Source organism: Mangifera indica, chromosome 6 (assembly GCF_011075055.1).
Source record: "Mangifera indica cultivar Alphonso chromosome 6, CATAS_Mindica_2.1, whole genome shotgun sequence".
Taxonomy (NCBI): domain Eukaryota; kingdom Viridiplantae; phylum Streptophyta; class Magnoliopsida; order Sapindales; family Anacardiaceae; genus Mangifera; species Mangifera indica.
Window position 1 is genome coordinate 5724650 of NC_058142.1, and position 20513 is coordinate 5745162.

A 20513-nucleotide genomic window follows, 5' to 3' on the forward strand; every position below is an offset into this window, starting at 1 on the left:
TTTGTGAGAAGGTTCCTTGTATTTGCTATATCTAAATTTATCCCTCCACACGAAACGCCCATTCCATGAGACTCTACACCAAATTTAGACACCTTTTTCAGAGTTGACGACTTTATTTTCAAACCAATAGCTAAATCAACTTTCAAGACAATAATCCAATAAAAAAGGAAGTCTGGGGAATCATTCAAAGGTTGAATCTTCAGGAAAGAGATCATTACAAGAAATCAAAAGAAATATTCTCAAAAGCTCAAAATAATCACTTAGCTTTTCCATAAGATTCTATATATCACAAAAACCACTGAAGTGATAGTTCACTTTGAAACCACGCACAAGGTTGGGGTCAGAATTCATACAATTAATCCATTGATTCAGCAAATTAGATTAAATCCCTACAGAGAACAAACTACAATCTCTAAACTCATATAAATATCTTGTTTCGACAGAGTAACATATCAAACTCAACAAAACATATTACACATGAGTCTGAGCAACTATAATTCTAAAACAACATAATTTCAAGGGAGATATTCAACTAAACCACACACCTCAAGTTCAGTTGAATATCGGGCGGTTATCACAAGCCATCATTACAGGGGTGATTTAATGAAATAAAATTTCCTGATGGAAGGATACTTTATAATTAAAAAAAAATCAAAACTTTTGTACGCATGATATTAAGCTGAATCTAAGGGTGTCTCTGAGTTTCTCCCTAATTTCAAGAATGTAAAAATTTTTGTACTTAATTACATTCCAAAACAATAATTTACCTAAACCGAAAAATTCAAGCTCAAAACTACATAGATTAAAATAACAGAAAATGAATAAAAAAAAATGCTAAATTGGAGCAAACTAACCTGTCATTTGAACAGGGTCTTGCTGGGGTGGCAGCTCCGAAGGGGGTAGGCGGGTTCTTCACGGTGAAGCAATGGCAGAGCCGTGGAGCCCGGGGCGTAGAACGGATGAGTTGGAGAGATGGACGGCAAGGATGAGGCAGAGGTAAGATGGATAATGGAGATTGATTTGTGTGAAAATACACGTGTTTGCTGTTGCAATTAACTATTTACATATTTTAAATATATAAATAAATATATTTTTATATTTATTGTGAAAAATTATTTTATTTTTAATTTAAAATTATTTAACCAAATATATATATACACTCAAAATGAGTGTATAGTTTTATGATTGACTTTCGGTTTGGGTATGATTTGTGATATAGTGATTAGTGAGAGTAAAAACTGGGTTGGGCTAGGGTTGCTTGTTGTTGGGCCCAAAATTTACATGTTGGCCTATTTGATGTTGGATTTATAGACAAAACCAATGTTTCTGGCTCGCTGTTTGCTTGAAATACTTTCTCATCTTTGTTAGGTTTTATCAGTAATTTCGTTAATTTTTAGTGTAAAATCATGAAAAAGCAAAAAAAAAAAAAAAAAAACTCAGTAATTGGCTTTTGAAGTTTAATTAGTAATTTTATATATTTAATTACTTTTATACACTTATAATAACATTATATTTACAAAACTATCATTTTATAATTTATTATACAGATATCCCCCATCAAATTATTACATATTAAAATCAAACTTTTAATTTATTTGATTCAATGATTGTAGAGTTGATTATTGGATTCAAGATTTGTCATATTCAATGTAATTAACTCTGACCTAATGAAACAATCCAACTTAAATGGGATTTCTCATTACTTAAATTTAAAAAAAAAAACCTACTTTGCCAACAAAACCCCCACCACATGAAAAACATGTCATGGGAGAAGTTGAGGATTTGCCTGAATAGTCAAGAGATAGATAAATAGACACATCCCATTAGACTGAAAACTGATCGGGGCGTTGGTAGTGTCTAAGGGGGTCAAAGACCAAGATTCAAATCACAGCTGGTTGTGTTGTAGAAGTGGGTGAGACAATTTTCATGGTTTTTGTTAGTCAAACATATCCGGCCATTTGACTCACTGAGTCACCACTACTCTTATTTGTCGATTTCATCCTCAACACCTTCGTAACTCCGTTCTTAGTGGTTGAAGTCAAAGATCCTTGCAATGAGGGAATCATTTCCGCTTTAATCATCTTGTGTCTCAAGCGCCAAATTCAAAAAACCAGTGTGGAGGAGGCTTGATATATTATTAGTGGGAATGAGTTAAAGTTAACCTGTGAGATTTGAGAAAAATCAGTGGAAGAAATTAATTTGGCCAATCAGTCTTTACAGTTCCTTTTGGCCTTTTTGCAGAGGAGTTTCAGAAGTAATAATTACTCGTGCTTTGTTGATGCCCATCTCAATACGTTGGTGTTACTTATTGTATCCAACATTATATTTGATTATTAGACTAAATCATTTATTCAAAAAAAAAAAGTTATTTATTGTATCTCTCTGAACACAAGAATTACCCGTGGGTTTGTATGGAGCAAAGCAATTTCTCCTTCTTAGTTAATCTCAAAACAATCTTCCCCCACAACAGCACAAAATACTCAAAAGCCCTAATTCTCTGTCCCATCTAATGGCCAATTTGGATCATCTTCCTCAACCACTATCTTCTTTTTCTTTCTCCATCTATCATAATCCTCGGCCTCCCCTTCATCATCATCATCATCATCATTGGCTTTTAAATTCTCTACAACTCTGTCTTTGAAAACATTGTCTTTATTCTCTGAAACTTGAAAATTCTATTGTTTAATAGATGTAAAGGTACACCCAAGTAACTAATGCAAGGATGAATAACTTTAGCACCACGTTATATAAATGATCTATTTTACCCTTACCGGTATTTGTCATTTTCACTAAACTTAGGTGGGGATAAGTTTTTGGCCTTAATATTATAGTCAATCTGTCCTATAGGATCTCTGAACATAGAGGTACGTATAGGATGTACATTGCATTTATTCAATGGTGGACACAATACAAGACTCATTCAACACCCCATTTATTTCAAGATATCAACATTCACCAGGCAATATAGCTTTCAATTTTCAATGCCACTTTAATTTAAGATACAGCCAGGAAGAAGAAGAAGAAGAAGAAGAAGATGTAAATGCAATAACTTAAATGAAATTCAAGTTAACATATTATTTAATTTTTCATCTTCCTCTCCCATATGAGTTCGTATTGTTATTATTATTGTTCAAGAATATCATCTGAATTTATTCATCGAATTAGTTATTTCATTCATTGAAGTAAACATAAAGCATGGCAGTCGCATTTATGAAAATTTGACCTGTTTCTTTTTCCCTGTCATGGGCAGTGAAGAAAGGGACAGCAACGGCAAGTCTTTTCGCGGTAGATTGTACTGTGTGCATGCATTAAAAATGGAGATAAACAAAGGCAACTACCCAGAAAAATTCTGAAACGCCAGATTTAATTCATAATAATTATTAACACAAATATTACATATGATGATGATGATGATTAGGATGAATCAGAAGAAAGAGATATCTTCCATCAGAGATTCACCTAATCATTATTTATTGGAAGCAGATAATAATATTTAATATTTGATGATATCGATTTTTTCTAAGGTTCGAAAATCTTATTTCCGCATCTGCATTTCCATGTTTGGAGGTAGTAACTTTCATCATCTTCAAGATCGTGATCTGGTTTTGATGATGCTGCTGATGTCGAACGAACCTTTTTATCGTCATGGGAAATAACAAGAGTCGCTGTACATGGCCTGCAATTATAGCATTTGTGAAGACAAGTCGGAGGCATTGAACCCAAACTCTTTTTCATCTCTGAAAAACTGTTTTCATCATCAGCAATTTCACCAGAAACTGCAGAAATTAAAACCAACAACATGACTAATTAAGCTTCAGATTATTATTTAATGAACTGGGTTGACCTTAATTGATTATTTACCTGGTTTGAGTGATAGAAACGTGATGAGGAAAAAGATGAAAGTTACAGTTATAAGTGCTGCTTTGGAGCCAAGTGTGTAGCTTTTTCTTGAAGAATCCATGAGCATAATTTGATTGAGTTTTTTTCGTTTTCTTTTCTGAGAGTTTACAGTGATGAAAGGGATGTGAAGAGAGAAGAACGAACAGGAGGATGATAAGACGCGGAAGAGCATTTATATATTTACAAATGTACAGTATTTTCGAAACACTGTTTTGCTGTAGAATAGGAGACACGGCTCTGATTCAATGGCTTTCTCATCCATTAAACACTGTCAGAGTGTTGAAAATATTAACTCATTTCACCCTCTTGGTCCCCTTCGGAAACTGGACCTGTTGGCCTTTGCGAACGACTCGAGATACATTGGTAACTCATCAACCTTCTAAAACCATGTCATTGACCCACAGGATTAGCACTTAACAGCAGCACTAATCTGTTTCTTGAACCCACTGAATAATTAAAACATGTAATTATCCGTATAAATATGCCAAATGTTTTACATCATTGAATGCAGATAATAATGCTTTTTATTATCCCAAAAACTCTCTTTTTAACTTGGTAAAAGGAACGAAACATGGCAAAACTCAAAAAGATCGATGGATATACATATATAGATATATATGTTATGTAAATATGGCATTTCTTCAGGTGTACAGAAAGGGGTCACCTGGCTTTTATTACGTGCTGAAGATATTCAGTTGTTTTTTAATTCTGAAAACAGTTCTTGACAGTTCCAAGACTGGCCAGGTGAAAGTGGGAATGCTTTACCCCTGCATCTTTCTACTTTAATCTCAAGGAAATTTTGCTCTCTACCATCTGTATTAAATACCGATTAACAGTGAAAACATTTCTATGAAGATTAATCTCGGATTTCTGACAAATTCAACTAGCAATTTTCACAGTTCGTATTAAAAATGAAGTAAAAAAATACTGAAGACTGCATTTATAATGCATAAGTAATTAATATATAATTCTTATCTTTAATTTCACATGATCAAAAGACTTTATACATGAATACTGTGATGATTACTTCATTAATATCTAGATGGAGTCAACTTTGGTGACCTGTTATAATAGTTTTGTAAAGGAATTGGCTAGGCCCTCTTTTCATTATCTTCCAGAAAAACACATGTACAACCTAAGGAGGCATGGACAATGAAGATGAAGGGCACCTATGATTTTGCTGGGATTGCATCAAACAATTGAGAGAATTTGTACATGTGTTAGTTAACTGTAATTTTATCTATATGTTATGAATAAGCTACCTCGAAGAAGACAAAAGAAAAGAAAAGTTTTTTCTGAATTTCTTTTCTTCTAGTATATTAATTTTGCTAGAGTTTATAGGCCAAAGACTTGTTCCCACCAGAGATTGCTGCTGACCATTCCCACCCTTTAATATTGAAAAACCCTTTTGCTCACCCATGGTTTATTAAGTCTTCGTCTTCCCATTTTGGATGGGCTATAAGAGGGAGAAATGAGGAGAAAGAGACTATCAAAGGAAGAGAAAGCATCAAGAGGGAAAAGCCGCCAGAAATTGAAAAATAAACCCTAAGGGGTTGTTTGGTTGAAGTGTTTTAAAAATTAATTTGGTAATCTATCTTTTATTAGTTAAATTACTTTATTTGATTTGTCAATAATAAAATATTACAGTAATTTTTTTTATCAATACTGACGTGACAGAAAATATAGATTATAATCTGATTATCACCTTTACTTTAGGTATTAAAAGATTATCAATATAATATTGATTTTATTATAATTTATTATAATTTATTAATTTTTTAAGATAAAAATAAATTTATTTTTAATTAATATAACAAATAATATAAAAATATTTATATTCAAAGGCATTTAAGTAAAATAATTTACTAGTATTCTTTTATTACTATTAACCAAGCATATTAATTACTTATACCATCTATTTTTATCAAATTTTATCAAAGTAGTAATCATTTATACCTAGTAATTTTTTCAGTAATCTATCTTCAAAGTAATACCCCCTATTTTGATAATAAAACATTACTCAAACTAAACACTTTCTAAGGAAGAAATATTATTTTTAAAAACTTGGTTTAGGAAGATAATTATTAGTTTTTAAAGTTTATAGAAAAAATGAGATAAAATTTTAAAACTAACAGATTTGATTGGGTGGGAAATAAGTCCTTTGGCCGAGTGTATATAACCTAACTACATGAATTCTACTCTCCCTAGGGTTCCTAATTGTTCCCTTAGAAATCATTCTTATTGATTAAAAAATAAATATAACTTTCCTAGTATTATTTTCCTAATCTAACAAACAGACTCCTTGTCCTTGATTCAAACATGAGATTGTTGAATCGTTGATGAAGACTTCCATTTTGTTGCACATTTCTGATATTTTCCTCTGCTTCATGTGCAAACTTGTCCCCGAGGTTGAAAGATATGTCTTCATGGAGAGCTTGCAGCTCCTCCGCATCCTCCCACAAAGCCTCTTCCAACGGGAAACTATGCCACTTTACTAAAAATTGCTTCACATTTGACCCAATACAACGTTCAATTGTCACTAAGAGGATACTTGTGGTTGGCCATTGCAACATAGAGGGGACAATTTCAAGGATACTGACTTAGAAAAAATATTGATCTACCTTTTAATAATTTCAAGAATAATAGTTACACTTCAGAAAAATTGAATATAGTATAATAAATTATGAGTGTAAATATTATATTATATATATTTTATAATACAATATAATACAGGTGAAAAATAATACGTATCATGAAATGCATTAAATTAATATAATACAATAGACGTATCATATAATACGACATATATATTTTTTTTTAAAAATGATATAATAAAAATATATATAAAAAATCTTAAATTTTACGGATATTTATGATATTTTTTAAAATGATAATGTATTTTTTATTATTCTATTTTTTAAAAGTTATATTATATGATACGATACAATGTTCAATATATAATACTAAAAATTAAGTTTTTAATACATAATATCATATGTTATTTAACTATTATGATTAAAATCACGTCATAGTTTTAAAATATAATTTTTTAAACCTTTATAGAAGATAAGTTTGAATTTTATAAAAAACTGTTTCTTTTTTATAATTAAAAAAAGATTAAATTATTATTTTGCTCTTAATTTGGTTTTATGTGAAATAATGTCATTTGTGTAACTAGGGATTAAAAAAAAGGTTCGTTGGCGAAACCTTGGGTGGGAACATGTTATTTACTTAAATTTTTATTGATTAAGTTCAGTTTTTGTCTTCCAACGCATAGAAAAATTATATCAAATTATCCTAGTTAAATGCTGGTTGTCTGAAGTTCAGCGAGGCGTCCGATGAGAAATCCTGTCAATATGAGGAAATTACAATCATTCACTGATAAATCAAAAGCAAACTTCCATTATTTCAATAAAAACAGGGTGACAATCCAAAACCAGTCACTAAAATTTACAAGAACATAAATTCCATTAATGGATTTCAACCTCTTTCACGTCCTTCTTAGGTTTTTCAGTCCTGGGAATGGTGATATTTAGCACACCATCCTTCAATTCAGCTTTGATCTCATCAACTTTTGCATCATCAGGCAACAAAAGGCTTGTGTTATAGTAACCATAACTCTTCGCTGACCAAAATTCGTCGTCAGAACCATCTTCTTCCTCTTCCTTGTGCTCCCCCTTTATCTTTAAAACTCCGTCGTCTACGGTGATATTCACTTCATCTTTTCCCAGCCCCGGCACCTCGAACCGCAGCTTGTAGCATTCATCTTGCTCTTTAACTCTGCCCATCAGCTGCGAAGGCGATATGTTCAGGTTTTCGAATAGCCTATTGATGTTTTCTGTCGCCTGCAATAGCGCATTTCCCAGCCCTGAGGGGAAAAATTCTGGGAATATGACGAAAATGAGTTAGTAAAAACGAAAAAGCCCTTTTCAACGGCGATATGAATTTGTTTCTTTATAAAAGTCGTCAATTAAGATAGATTACCATAAATAGAAGGAATGTCATTTTTCCTCCAGAGACTCTTCCAGCTTTTTCTCCTTGGAAACAGCCTGGACTTCTTATTCTTTTCAGTGACTTGGATTTCTTTCCCTTCAGTTTTCTCACCATTTGCGGAAGTTGCCATGAACCTCTTCAACAACTCATTACTCCACCTCTGCCTTCCAACAGCACCAACATAATCATTATGACTCACAAAAGCAGAAGATGATGACACCCTTTGCTGCAAATTCCTCAAAGCCAAACGTGCCAACGCCATTGTTATCAACTTCCAAGCTCAGATTTTTTTTTCTCTCTTTTGGTTTGTCTTATTGGTAAAAGTGAAGGGAGATGGAGAGTTTTTAAAGGGATGTTGGGTTTCTGGAGAGGTGAAGAAGTCTCTAAGAAGCAATGGGCTGTGTTGTCACATCATATCTTCATCTGAAGAAGATTCTTGGTCTTTCTCAAACATTCATCTTTCTTTAAATATCTAGAAAGACTGTGCTTTGGAAAAGTGAGAAGAGTGTTCCAGAGGGAAGTGTATCTGATGCCATGTCCAACACTTTCTCTCAATAATTCATTCTAATTTTTACCTGAGGTTCTAGAATTGTTTTCTTTTACTCACTCCAACATTAAGTATGCATGGTTTTATTACCTTAATTACTCTTATATCTGGTAAAAATCTTAAACACAAGTAGGAAAATGAATTTATCAAACATGGCTGATAAATGAAGTAGGAACATGGGATCAGTTTTATAATTTGACCAAATTGTCTGGTTGACACAAAGGAACTGAGTAATATTATATATATAAATAAATTATATAAATTAATATTATATTTACAAATAAATTAAATAAATTATTCAAACTGAAATAATAATATCTAATTTAATAATTTTAAAATAAAAAAATAAATAATCACATCACCCAATTATAAATTATCACTTCAATTTATATAACTCTCTAGTATTCATAGTTTTATTCTTTTTGTACTATCTTAGTGACATTTAACACTTACGTTTTTTAAGATAGTTTAAATAGTAAAAAAAGAAGATATCATATATAAGAATATTTATCTAATCTAATAGTTATATAATTAATCATTAGATTTAAAATTTACTAATTCAGTATAATTAATTCGATCTCGAAAGAACGGTCTAACTTAGGTTGGATTCCTGTTAAAAAATAAAAAATAAAAAATTGAAGAAAACATTATTGCTCAAAAACATGGCAATGTTTTATTGGTTCCACCGACCGACACATAACAAGAAAATGTCTGGATTGAAACAAAAACCCAACGGAGGGCAGATGACTGATAATGTTGCAATTGATAATTGATATATGTTCCATGGCTTTGCTTCACTGATTGTTCACTATGAAAGCAAATCAAATGTTACAGCTAAGATTAGTTCCAATTTTTGACCAACCTTCAAATGTAACATGTCTTGTACTTTCTGTGTCTCAATCGTACATACCCTCCTGCTCCCAAACGTCGACAAGAAAATCTACCATTTCCTGCCAACATTGCGATAAAGATGGAGATAAGCTAAAGCATGCTTTACAGAAATACCAGCTAGAAGGGGCAAAGATTCTTACAGAAAGAGGAATAGGCTGAGGGAACAGCTTATTGCTTCCAAGTAAACTATCATATGTCGCATTCCAACTGCAAAACCAGAAGTTTTTAAACAAGCTGAGACAATGAGTGCTGACTAGTAACAGAAAACAATTTATGAATGGTTCCGTATTAGGTACATGTGCCACCTACTTGACTACTTGTGACGCTTTGATTATACATAAAAAGGTCACATATATGCTAATAAAAATCAATGCATAACAACACCGACCATCTTTTGTTGTTGGTAATGAAAAGGGATTTGTTGGTCAATGCAAGACATGATGGCGAACAGGCATGAACTGGGTAAATTTTGATAAGACTTACCGACATAAAAACCATGAAAGTGCAATGGTATTCCAGAAAATATATTGAAGTCACTATAAGAGACAGAAATCACACCCAACACTTGAGACACAAACATAAAACAATGAATAAGGTTGCCTATGGTATGCATGAGGAAAATTTTAGACAAGATTCTACAAAAACACCAAAGAACTTTCTCTAAAATACAGGCATATAAGTAGGGAAATAATAAAAACATTACTTTCAGTAAGCTAAATAACAATGGAGGACCCTCCACCCTTCTCCCTGATTTAGAAACAGAAGAAAAGACTTGCAGATTTGTTTGTCAGAACAGTTTTCTTTTCCCTCTCTTTCAAAAGTGCAAAACCGGAGGTCCAATAAGCTAAGCAGAGAAGATGGAAAGAATGTAAGAAAGAAAGTGGAACCCATTCCCGCAGACACAAGTCAATATCTAAGTCTTAATTTCATGACCTACCAAACCACACATACTTCTCATAACCTCCAACCTGACAAGTCGAAATGATACTGAATACTTGCGCCTGTGTTTACGCTGTTATGCAGGTTTTAATATAAGTATTATAATTAATATCATAATTAATCAAATGATTAAATTGGTTTTTTCACTGCCAGGACCATTGGCAAACAAACAAGTAAGCACAAAAAATGTTACATGCAGATATTATAGTAGACACAATGATTAACCGAATATTTCAGAATAGTCAATCATCTCACTTTAGTTTGGGTTCCTGCACTTGCTGAGCTCTGTTCTCAGACCTTTTATTTCCTACCCAACGTTGCCGAGTTTGATTCCAGAGGAGAAGACCTGAAATCACAAGGTCGCATAAGAAAGTGCAAAGGCAGCTTGGTCTTGTATACTGAACAAAAAGGGCTCCAAATGGTGAGACATTGCCAGAGTTCCAATGTACACAACTTGATCAAATTTATTTATGATCATGCAAACACAAGTCACTACACATCCAAACAATCAAAGCCCCCTTTTTTTTTGGGTAAGTGCAATGAGAACTTGCCATGATTTACAAACTCAGAAGGTGCACCAGCAATGCCAGCAACGCCTTGAGCTTCAAGGACCTGGTTGTTTGTGCTAATTGATGAGATGCTATTGTCCATATCACACATGCTGGTGGTCCAATAATCTTCTGATAAGCTAGGCTTCCTTGCTGAATGACCTTTAACTCTAAAATCCCTCAATGTCTTTTTTTCAGGGGTATTCAGTTCAGGCTTAGTATAGCATCCAAGACAACCACTGCTCTGTTTCAAATGAGATAAAGTCAGAAACAACAAAATACCAAGTACCAAAAGCTCAAACATGAAAAGCCTTCATCTAATTACTTCATATAGAAAACAAATTCTCAATTATTTCCCTTTGAATGTTGTAGAGGCACCAGGCTGTCAATTTATTTTTATGTCAAATTATCATCTATAACTCAAAAGAGATATTTGCAGATCTGCATTACTAGACTTAAAGGCTGAGAAACCACCAAAGCCAACGTTTATGCTAAAACTTGGATAAAAATCAGTTCAAAACCATATAAAAACCATCAATTGGCATGTCTAAATCAATCCTAATGCAGGTTGAGATGATCAGACAGTCCCTTCAATACACCCAGAAAGAAAGTAATAGGCACCAGGTAATCTTAAAAGTGTTGTGCATCTACCATAATGCTCGAACACTCTTGCACTGTTGTACTATTAAGTTAGCCAAATAAATGCAAAAAAAAAAAAAAAAATCTGATGGTTGGATATATATAGAATATCTATTCAAAACAATGCTCCACTAAATACTTCAAAATGTAAGGTAAAGAAAACATACCAAATCCTTTGTCATTCTAATTCGACCATTAACAGTACACCCCAATGGTAATACCCAAGTTTAATGCCCACAATGGTACACCTATCCAGTGACTTTTATATATGCCAATAACATTCCTCAACTTTTCTAAATCAAAATACACTTACAGCAAGGCCCTTTTTGAAACCTACCAATCGCAATATGATGCTTAATCAATTTATCACATCCATTCTCAATGACCAGACAGTCCATTAGAAATATGAATTTCCAAACCTAGAGAGAAGTAGAAGCTCTACATGATAACAATGAAACCTAAGCTGATTGTTTCAATCTTAGAAATATGAAATCCCAGACCTCTCACTTTTCATAACTTTTAAGCAACCGAACACAACAACAGAACTCAAAATAAAAAATCTCAATTTTGTAGGCTACCAAACAATAAATCACCCACCCAAAACATTTCAACCCCACTAACAAATCAAACAAGCTGATTCCCTCTCACAAAAGACAGCAAAAAATCCCACAAAACTCAACACCCATCAATAAAATCCTCTTACAATTCCAAACCCACAAATAGAATCAGAAAACTTACCCCATGCATACAGTACAAGAAAAATCCACACGTCAAAAGCTCCAAATAGATCTGCAAATAAGAATCCAATTCCAGTAAATAAAGATCAGAGAGAACTTCCAAACACGTATATAAAGTTCACAACTTTGAAAGTAAAGATTAAATTTTTACCCTTTCTTTATCTCTCTCTCTCTGTATCCCTTTTTTCCTGAAATCTCTTCTTCTTGATATTAGGCGATTATGGGCATATGGTCAGACAAAGACTTAAAGTTCTCTGGTCTAAAATGTTCAAAACTTACGGGGTTACCATGAAGTTCAGTCTGTCTCTCTTTGTCTGTGTTCACCGTTTATTTTTTATTATTATTATTATTTATTTATTTCCCAGTACAATGTTTATGTACTTATTTTCATAAGTCCCTCCCCCACCCAGTCCCCCACCCAGTCCATTGTTTTAGTCCCATCACCGCCTTTATCCCTCTTCCTCTTTTTATATTAATATTTTTATTTAAAATATTAATATATTTTTTATATTATTATATTTTATAAATTTATTTATATTTTTATTATATATATTAAAATAATTAATGTATAATATTTATTATATTTAAAATAATACATTGATTTTAATTTTAATTAATTTTATTTTTTAAAATATTTAGATTGCATTTAAAAGATACAGAAAGAAGATTTTTCTCGATAGAGAAGGGATCAAAGACGAAGACGAGATAAAGAGATTTTTTTCACAGGAACGAGATGAAGATTGATATCTTCTTTCCTTCCCGTTATCATTTTTAAATTTGATTAATAGTAATAAAAAAATATTAAAATATTATTATATTTAAATAATTTTAAAAGATTATAAAGTGTGATTGTATAAATTAGTATTTTATTTAATTGAACTAATATGTCTTATTTTAGATATTTGTTTCATTTCTTCTAAAATTATTTTCATTTTAATAATAAATTGGAGTTTTTATATTGTTAAATTATAAAATTACTTAATTATATTATATTTCTTAAAATTATTATTTTATTGTCAATATTTTTTAAAATATCATTCACTTGACTTATTACTTTAATTGAAAATAAATCAATTTTCATTCTAAAAATTAATAAATATAGATAAAATAATAATTAAATTAAGATTATTTTAATAATTCTATAATATTAAACATAAAAATAGTAACCAATTAATTTTATATTATCTACAATAACACGCTCATTAATAAAATATTATCCAATTCAACTTACCCAAAAGGGAAATAATGAAAGTAAATAATTTTAGTAAATCAATTCTCTCTCTCTCATGTGTAACAAGTATTGACTGATTTCGTATGCAATTATTTATATTTATTTTTTGATTTAATTTGATTACCTAACGTTGATTATCTTACTTTCGTTTAGCCAACTTTATCCTTTATTTAAAGTTGGATTTATAATATTTTTTATTAGAAAGTTATAAATAAAAATTTTATTTAAAATAAATAAATATGAGCAATATTTTATATATATATATATATATATATATATATATATATATATATCTATTTTTAATATAAATATATATATTATTATATGATTAGATATTATTTTATTATTAATATTTTTTTTAATTATATAATATTATATATATATATTTGTGTATAAAAAAAGTATATAAATTTTATTGAATAAATATATATAATTATGAAAAAAAAAAAAGTCAATAATGTATGTGAAGATTTGGTGGGATGGTTTGGATAGACTACCCAAAATGGACGGTCCCAATCATGCAGAATCTCTTTTGCTCTAAATCTTGCTTTCTTTAGTCATTCAAATCTTACAACTTTTCTTCTCTGGTTCAAATATAAATGATCATGGATATATTTATATATTTTTTAATATATAATTTAAATATATAAATAATATATTATTACATAATTAGATATTATATTATTTTTAATTTAAAATTATCTAATTTTATAATAATATATTATTTATTTATTTAAATTATATATTAAAAATATATATGTATAATTTTATCGAATATTAATTTTCAAACCATATTTTAGTATTGATTTTATTAGTTTTTATACGAAATTTTTTAAATCACCAAGCCATATAAGAGGAAAAAACTTAACAAATTGAAGATTTTTTTTCTTTGAATTTAAAAGGAGGCAAAACTTTACCTAATATTTAAAAAAAATCAAGAAAGAAAGAAGGCTTTAAATAATTGGTAGTGGCAGCATAACCATAATGATGGGAAACGACTTTTGATACATAATAATCAAATAAAATTACGTGTATAATAAATTTGTGTAAATTTATTTGTACAAATTGAGATAATAACTTATGATTTGATGATGTAATTATTATTTTTTTTAATTTCAAAATCACTCAATCAGAAACTATCAATTTAGTTTGTATAAATAAATTTATACAGTTTATTTGTATACATAACATATACTATTATTATTATTATATAAAATAATAAAACTATATGTATCTATTTTTTATATATAATTTATATACACAGATAATGTGTTATCATGTAATTTGATAATTTTAAATTAAAGATAACGTAATACTCAACTATATAATAATATATCATTTGTATATATAAATTATATATAAAAAATACATATATATGATATTATTCTATTTCAAAACATATATTAATATTTACAGTGCCAACATACAAAATTAGGGTGATACATTTAACTAATGATACTATTAAATATACAAAAAGAACTCTTTTTCATTGTTGAGGGTCAATAGCTTAACATTTTGTCCATAATATTAGGTAAGTTGTCCTTGAATTAATTTCAAACTTCTTATATCAACTCCAATTCAACAATCTATTTTGCTTTTCAACTTCATAATCCAATCCAAATTTAATCTAATAACTTAAATTGAATGAATGAAATACTGGAAGAGAAATTTGGGTTTGCTTCGATATGAATTCCAATTTTAAACCCAGAATAGTAAAAAGAATGTTAAATTCCTTCTTTCTTTACCAATTTAATACTTTATATGTTGTATTATGTAACCTATCATTATCATGATGACATTGGTTAGGTCTCTAATAGCATCATTTAGTCATGCATATGTGTTAAATGCTATTAATTATACTTTAATTGTGAAGGCAAGTTGGGTTTCAACTATGAGTGTGAGGAGTTCTTCGAAAAGAACACCCTGATTGACTTTAATAACAGCTTTATCGTTTAAGACATTCCTTAATATTGTTTTTATTTCATAATGGGGACATGAAAATAATGTTTCACCAAAGAATGACAGAAGAAAAATATTTTGCTTGAAAATCAAGGAGAGATTTTAGAGGCCCTCCTTCTAATGGTTAAATTTTTACCAATAAGAAGTATGCAAAGTTAGAGATGCAATTTCACATAAGCAAATGATGATGAAAAGAAAGTTTTTAACGTGGTTTGTCTTACTAATAAAAAAATTATGTCCACTATTATATTATTAATATATGTTAGTGAAAATTTTGGTAGAGTGATAGTATGAAAATACAATTTGTTATCCCTTTGTCTTTGTATAATTAGATACGGTTAAATTCTAATACATTAAATCTAAGTATCTCAATGAATGTTGCTATTCAATTATCCCTAGGCTTAAATTTGAGACAAGTTAACCTAAACATACACTAATTTAAATCTATAATGGCTAGTTCGAACTTAATTAGGCTAGCCAAAGATGTCATTAAAGGGTCATGGAATGATTAATTATATTATTAGTGAGATAAATAGTGTCATCAAATAGATGAATTGTATCTCTAACAAAATGAATAGTATCACTAGAGGAAGATTTGAACCCATTTTAAGTCGAGTTATCAAACTAAAAGTCTAGCTCAAATCAAACTGAACACTAAGTCAAGCTAAGCTAACTCAATTCCGATTCAACTCTGTTTATCCTATAGAAATATGAGATAAATATACGATCATATAAAATCAGATAATGGGGATGGAATATGATATTGTGATATTAGAAGATGAAAATAGCATGTCGAAGTGATCATTGAAATGATTGAAATTATCAAGAGTCACTCTTCCTTATGATTCTGGATTAGAGGACTTATACCCATACTTCAACTCGTTTTGTATAATAGAAGACATGTTTAATCATTGTATGTTGTTTATACAACTAATCAACTTTTTAGTCAAACACTCATACATTCGACTAAAACGAAACATAACTACAAAACTTGGGTATTTTTTGTGACATGCTCTAAAATTTGAGTTCCCTTATGAGCACCTATGTGGTGAAAGGTTCTTGATGGCTGTTTCCCAAATATTATAGGATTAGGCATTGAATTTTAGTTTCAAACTTGCTCTTAAAATTACAAGAACCTCTGGAATATAAAATAAATAAAAGAGAAATATGATTATCTAATGTTGAAGAAGTAGTTGGTTGGTCAAATTTGTTGGGCAGCTTCATTGATAACTTTTCCCATACAACTGTGACTCCATTATTGAAAGTGCAACCATGGCCATCATGCCAGCAACTTGCTTATAAATTTAAAGATTTAATATGGTCCATTTATTATTTCTTTGTTTTCTTCTCATTCTACACATCATCCATGATGTAATTCTTTTAACTATTTATGGCCTGGGTTCCATTTGTTCACCTATGTCCATCAACCCCACAAATATGTTTACCATAAAATTATTTTCAAAAAATAATCCTGCTAAAATTAAATTAAAAGGGTTGAGATTAAATTTGCATAACATCAAAGAAAAAAATTGGAAGCAATGTGTCCAAATTTTTAGGGTTCTTCTGAATTGATCAGACAAATTGAATATTCAACAAGTTATGTTCAGATTTTGCCCAATTTTTACATTTTTTGGGCAAAGCTATAATATTTCTTTACAAAATTTTACATGAATACTGTGAAAATAGATGAGGAAAATTAAAAAAAAAATTAATTTACAGTGATGGATCAATAGGAACATTGTGTTCAGTGAATTCTGTCTCTGAGAATTCCGTTGTACAAAGCAACTCTATTTGCAGGCGTTCTGGGAATTTCATATCTGCAATTTTGATCAACTTTGCTAATAATTTTCTTGCTTTGCTCTTTCCTGTACTCTTTTCCATTGCCGCTCTTCTCCTTCACATTATCCGCAAAATGCACTCTTTTCTTCTTCCTTTGCCTCTTCTTCTCCTCTGAAGCAAATTAAACCTCAGTTAATTTCACACATGGAGAAAGCTATGAAGTTTGTTATTAGACCGTGTTAGTGTATATGGGTGAGACTGCAAGTCTTTGAACCCAGCGGACCGAAGTGTTGCTGGTTGTAAGGCCGCTGGGGTTCAAAGACTTGCAGTCTCACCCATATACGCTAACAGACTGTTTACCTGAATACAAGCAAGAGCGTAGAGGTTGGCCCGAAGAGTCAAGAGAATGATCTTGAATCTCCGAAGATGAAGAAAAAGCTGGTTTTTGCTTTCCAAAAGCAAGAAAGAGAAAGGTGGTGGAGACGACCATGGCGGTGGCTAAAACTACTGCTTGGGAGTTCATAATCATGTGCCAGTTCACAATTTTCCTGTAGCTAAACACCAAGTATAAAAATATGCTTATCCGAGAATTTATGAGAAGGCTCTGAAAAGTTGGGGGTTTGAGGAAGAATAGAGAAAGAGGACAAGTGTTAAATGTATGCGTATAGATGGGAGTGGATATGAAAAGAATGTGAGAGTGAAAGTGAACCGCACGGCAAAGGCAGGGAGGGGCAAGCGATTTTGGGCGAAGTCGGTGGTCAAAAGACTCAAAACCAATAGAGCATTTGGGAGTTCTACAATATGGGGAATTGGTCAAACTTTGGAAATGCTTTCATCCTGTCAAACCATAGTTTTGTTAAGATGATATTTATTGTGTATAATTAAGTGGTAAAATTTAATAATCCAATAAATACTTAAATTTTTAAAACTTTATAAATGAAAAGTTCAGAATGCACTCAACATCAGGTGAGATAAGTCTTTTGTCCCTTAGAAAATTCAACAAGGAAATAGGTGGATAGGTGAATAAAGGAATAAGATTGGCTTTTTAAAATTCTGAACAAGGATTAGACACACCGGATTAGACCCTATCATCACAATCAGCTTTCATCCACGTGGATGGAGATTCGGTATGGCAGCCCCGCGAGCTGCAAATGATCCTCCACCACGTGGTAAAGCACTCTTCTAGAATCCGAAGTACGTGATTTTTTCACTTCTTTTAAACGGGTCCCCCGAATAACAACCTTTGAACAGGGAACTTTGAAGTTCGTTCTCGACTTGCAAATAGAATTTGTACACGTGTTATCTAGATTTTTTTTGGAGTTCTAGTTAAAATTAATACTTTGTGCTGTGGTTTTAAAAATTAGATTTAAAAAAACTTGAATCAATATCATATTTATCATATTTAAATATATATAATTATACTAAACTTATTTTAATTTTTAATAAAGTTAATATATTCTTAATTTTAATTAATATAATAGATAATATATATTTTAAAATATTAAATCTAAAAACATTTAAATAAGTAAAATAATATTTTAATATTTTTTATTATTTTTAATCAAATATAATAATTTTTTATATTTATAATTTTTATTAAATATAATAATAATTTTTAAAATTATTTATTTTTATAATAATTTTTCATATTTATTAATAAAATATTATCTAAATCACATGTAACTTAGGGTGGAGTCTATCATGCTAGGAGAAAGGGAATGAAAAATAGGTCAAAGGACTATTTCACCCCCAAGTTTTAGTGCATTTTTAAAGTCACATTAATAAGATTTAAAAAACCTGAAGTCTCACTTACGGACTAACTTCTGTTAAAAAAAGTAAGAGTAAAATCGTCATTTCATTAATTATATTAAAAAAATATAAAATTAATTATGTTTTTCTCTCATAGTTTAAAAAACTATCAAATTTACCCCTGTCTAAATTTTCTAACTTTCAAAAGTAACATTTCCCCCCCAACAAAACTTAGGGTTTATTTTTCAGAGGCTCTCTGACCACCAGAGAAAGAGCTTCAATCCACCATCTCATCGACCACCTCTGAAGCTTCCATATGACCCACTAGAGATCGATGAAGATGCTCATCTTCATCGATTTCAGAAGAATCGATGAAGATGCTCATCTTCGTCAATTTGTCAAGAATCGATGAAGATTTCGTCGATTCAAACGAATCAATGTGTCTTCATCATCTCTTCTTCCACCGAAGAATGAAGATTTAGTGGCCGACAAGTTATAGATTGAAGCGTTGTCGTCGGTTGCCAAAGATGGTGGCTAGAGAACGTATGAAAAATAATCCCTAGGTTTTGGAGGGGGGGGGGGGGGGGGGGGGAAGGGAGGGAGGCGGGGGAATGTTACTTTTGAAAGTTAGAAAACTTTAGGCAAAGATGAAGTTATTAGTTTTTAAAATTGTGGGAAAACAATATAATAAGCTTTATATTTTTTAATATAATTAATAAAATAACGATTTTACCTTTAATTTTTTTAATGAAAGTTAATTCATGGGTGGAATATCGAGTTTTTTTTAACCCTATGAGTGTGACTTTAAGAAGCTACTAAAACTTGGGGGTGAAATAGTCCTTTGGCCAATGAAAATATGATGGGAACAAAGATGGGAATAGAAGAGGGAAGGAATGAAATTTGAATTTGTAATTATGAATTTATTATTTATTTGTAATTATGAAATGTGAAAATTGATTATATTATTTATTTGTAATTATGCATTGGAGTAGGTAAACTTCATGTCTCCATGATAGTATCTTAGGCTACACGCAAGTATTTAGTTAGTATCTATTGTTTAAGATTGTCAAAGTAGACAGATAAATATAATCATCATTTTATAGATCAAACAGATTGTGACACATAAAATGCAAGATAGTTGCGTCACTTTAACAATACATTAAATACAAAGTGACAAAATCAGTCAAACGATATCCGTCATTTCAAATATAAAAAAATTGTGTTACACTTAACCATCTCCAAGGTATATTGACTTGACAGTATATATATATCCTTTAATCAAATGGACATGCAAACTAAGGAAAGACTCCAAGCACCATATGCCCTAGATGATAACAATATCGTCTATTTGAGTATAAATCCAAGAGAGAGGCTAGGCGGTGGGATCTTTTTCTATTTTGATCCTTTTGACAATCTTGTATGATTATTCCTTATGTGCATTCTCTAAACAAAATCAACATTCTCTAAGCCTTCAAAGTTCCTCTAGTTCTAATACTCTCTCAAAATTCTCTGTAATTGTCCTAACGAACATATTTTAAACAAATCATACTAACAATTGAACCACTCAAAAACTTCTCTTTACCCAATTCTTTAATTGTTTA

The 20513-nt window shown here is 30.6% G+C and overlaps 4 protein-coding genes across 5 annotated transcripts; all 4 read right to left on the reverse strand.

The window, feature by feature from the left end:
* Positions 1-3321: 3321 nt before the first annotated feature.
* On the reverse strand, positions 3322-4038 carry LOC123217869 (EPIDERMAL PATTERNING FACTOR-like protein 8). The gene is made up of 2 exons (XM_044638947.1): positions 3862-4038; positions 3322-3776 (listed from the first exon to the last, which is right to left on the reverse strand). The coding sequence occupies exons 1-2, from the start codon at positions 3965-3967 to the stop codon at positions 3520-3522; spliced, it is 363 nt and encodes a 120-aa protein (XP_044494882.1). The 5' UTR covers positions 3968-4038; the 3' UTR covers positions 3322-3519.
* A 3241-nt stretch (positions 4039-7279) lies between these two features.
* LOC123219240 (26.5 kDa heat shock protein, mitochondrial) lies at positions 7280-8242 on the reverse strand. The gene is made up of 2 exons (XM_044641066.1): positions 7885-8242; positions 7280-7783 (listed from the first exon to the last, which is right to left on the reverse strand). Exons 1-2 carry the CDS (start codon positions 8153-8155, stop codon positions 7371-7373), a joined length of 684 nt encoding a protein of 227 aa, XP_044497001.1. The 5' UTR covers positions 8156-8242; the 3' UTR covers positions 7280-7370.
* Positions 8243-9090: 848 nt separating this feature from the next.
* LOC123219241 lies at positions 9091-12524 on the reverse strand. Of its 2 annotated transcripts, none has more exons than XM_044641067.1 (6): positions 12346-12524; positions 12196-12246; positions 10822-11062; positions 10526-10616; positions 9472-9538; positions 9091-9390 (listed from the first exon to the last, which is right to left on the reverse strand). In XM_044641067.1, exons 2-6 carry the CDS (start codon positions 12202-12204, stop codon positions 9337-9339), a joined length of 462 nt encoding a protein of 153 aa, XP_044497002.1. In that variant the 5' UTR covers positions 12205-12246; positions 12346-12524; the 3' UTR covers positions 9091-9336. The 2 variants fall into 2 exon arrangements, with proteins under 2 accessions (XP_044497002.1, XP_044497004.1); XM_044641069.1 differs by having other exon boundaries at positions 10822-11057; positions 12346-12523.
* A 4401-nt stretch (positions 12525-16925) lies between these two features.
* Positions 16926-17977, reverse strand: LOC123218526. The gene is made up of 2 exons (XM_044639996.1): positions 17524-17977; positions 16926-17334 (listed from the first exon to the last, which is right to left on the reverse strand). Exons 1-2 carry the CDS (start codon positions 17690-17692, stop codon positions 17129-17131), a joined length of 375 nt encoding a protein of 124 aa, XP_044495931.1. The 5' UTR covers positions 17693-17977; the 3' UTR covers positions 16926-17128.
* Positions 17978-20513: the final 2536 nt, after the last annotated feature.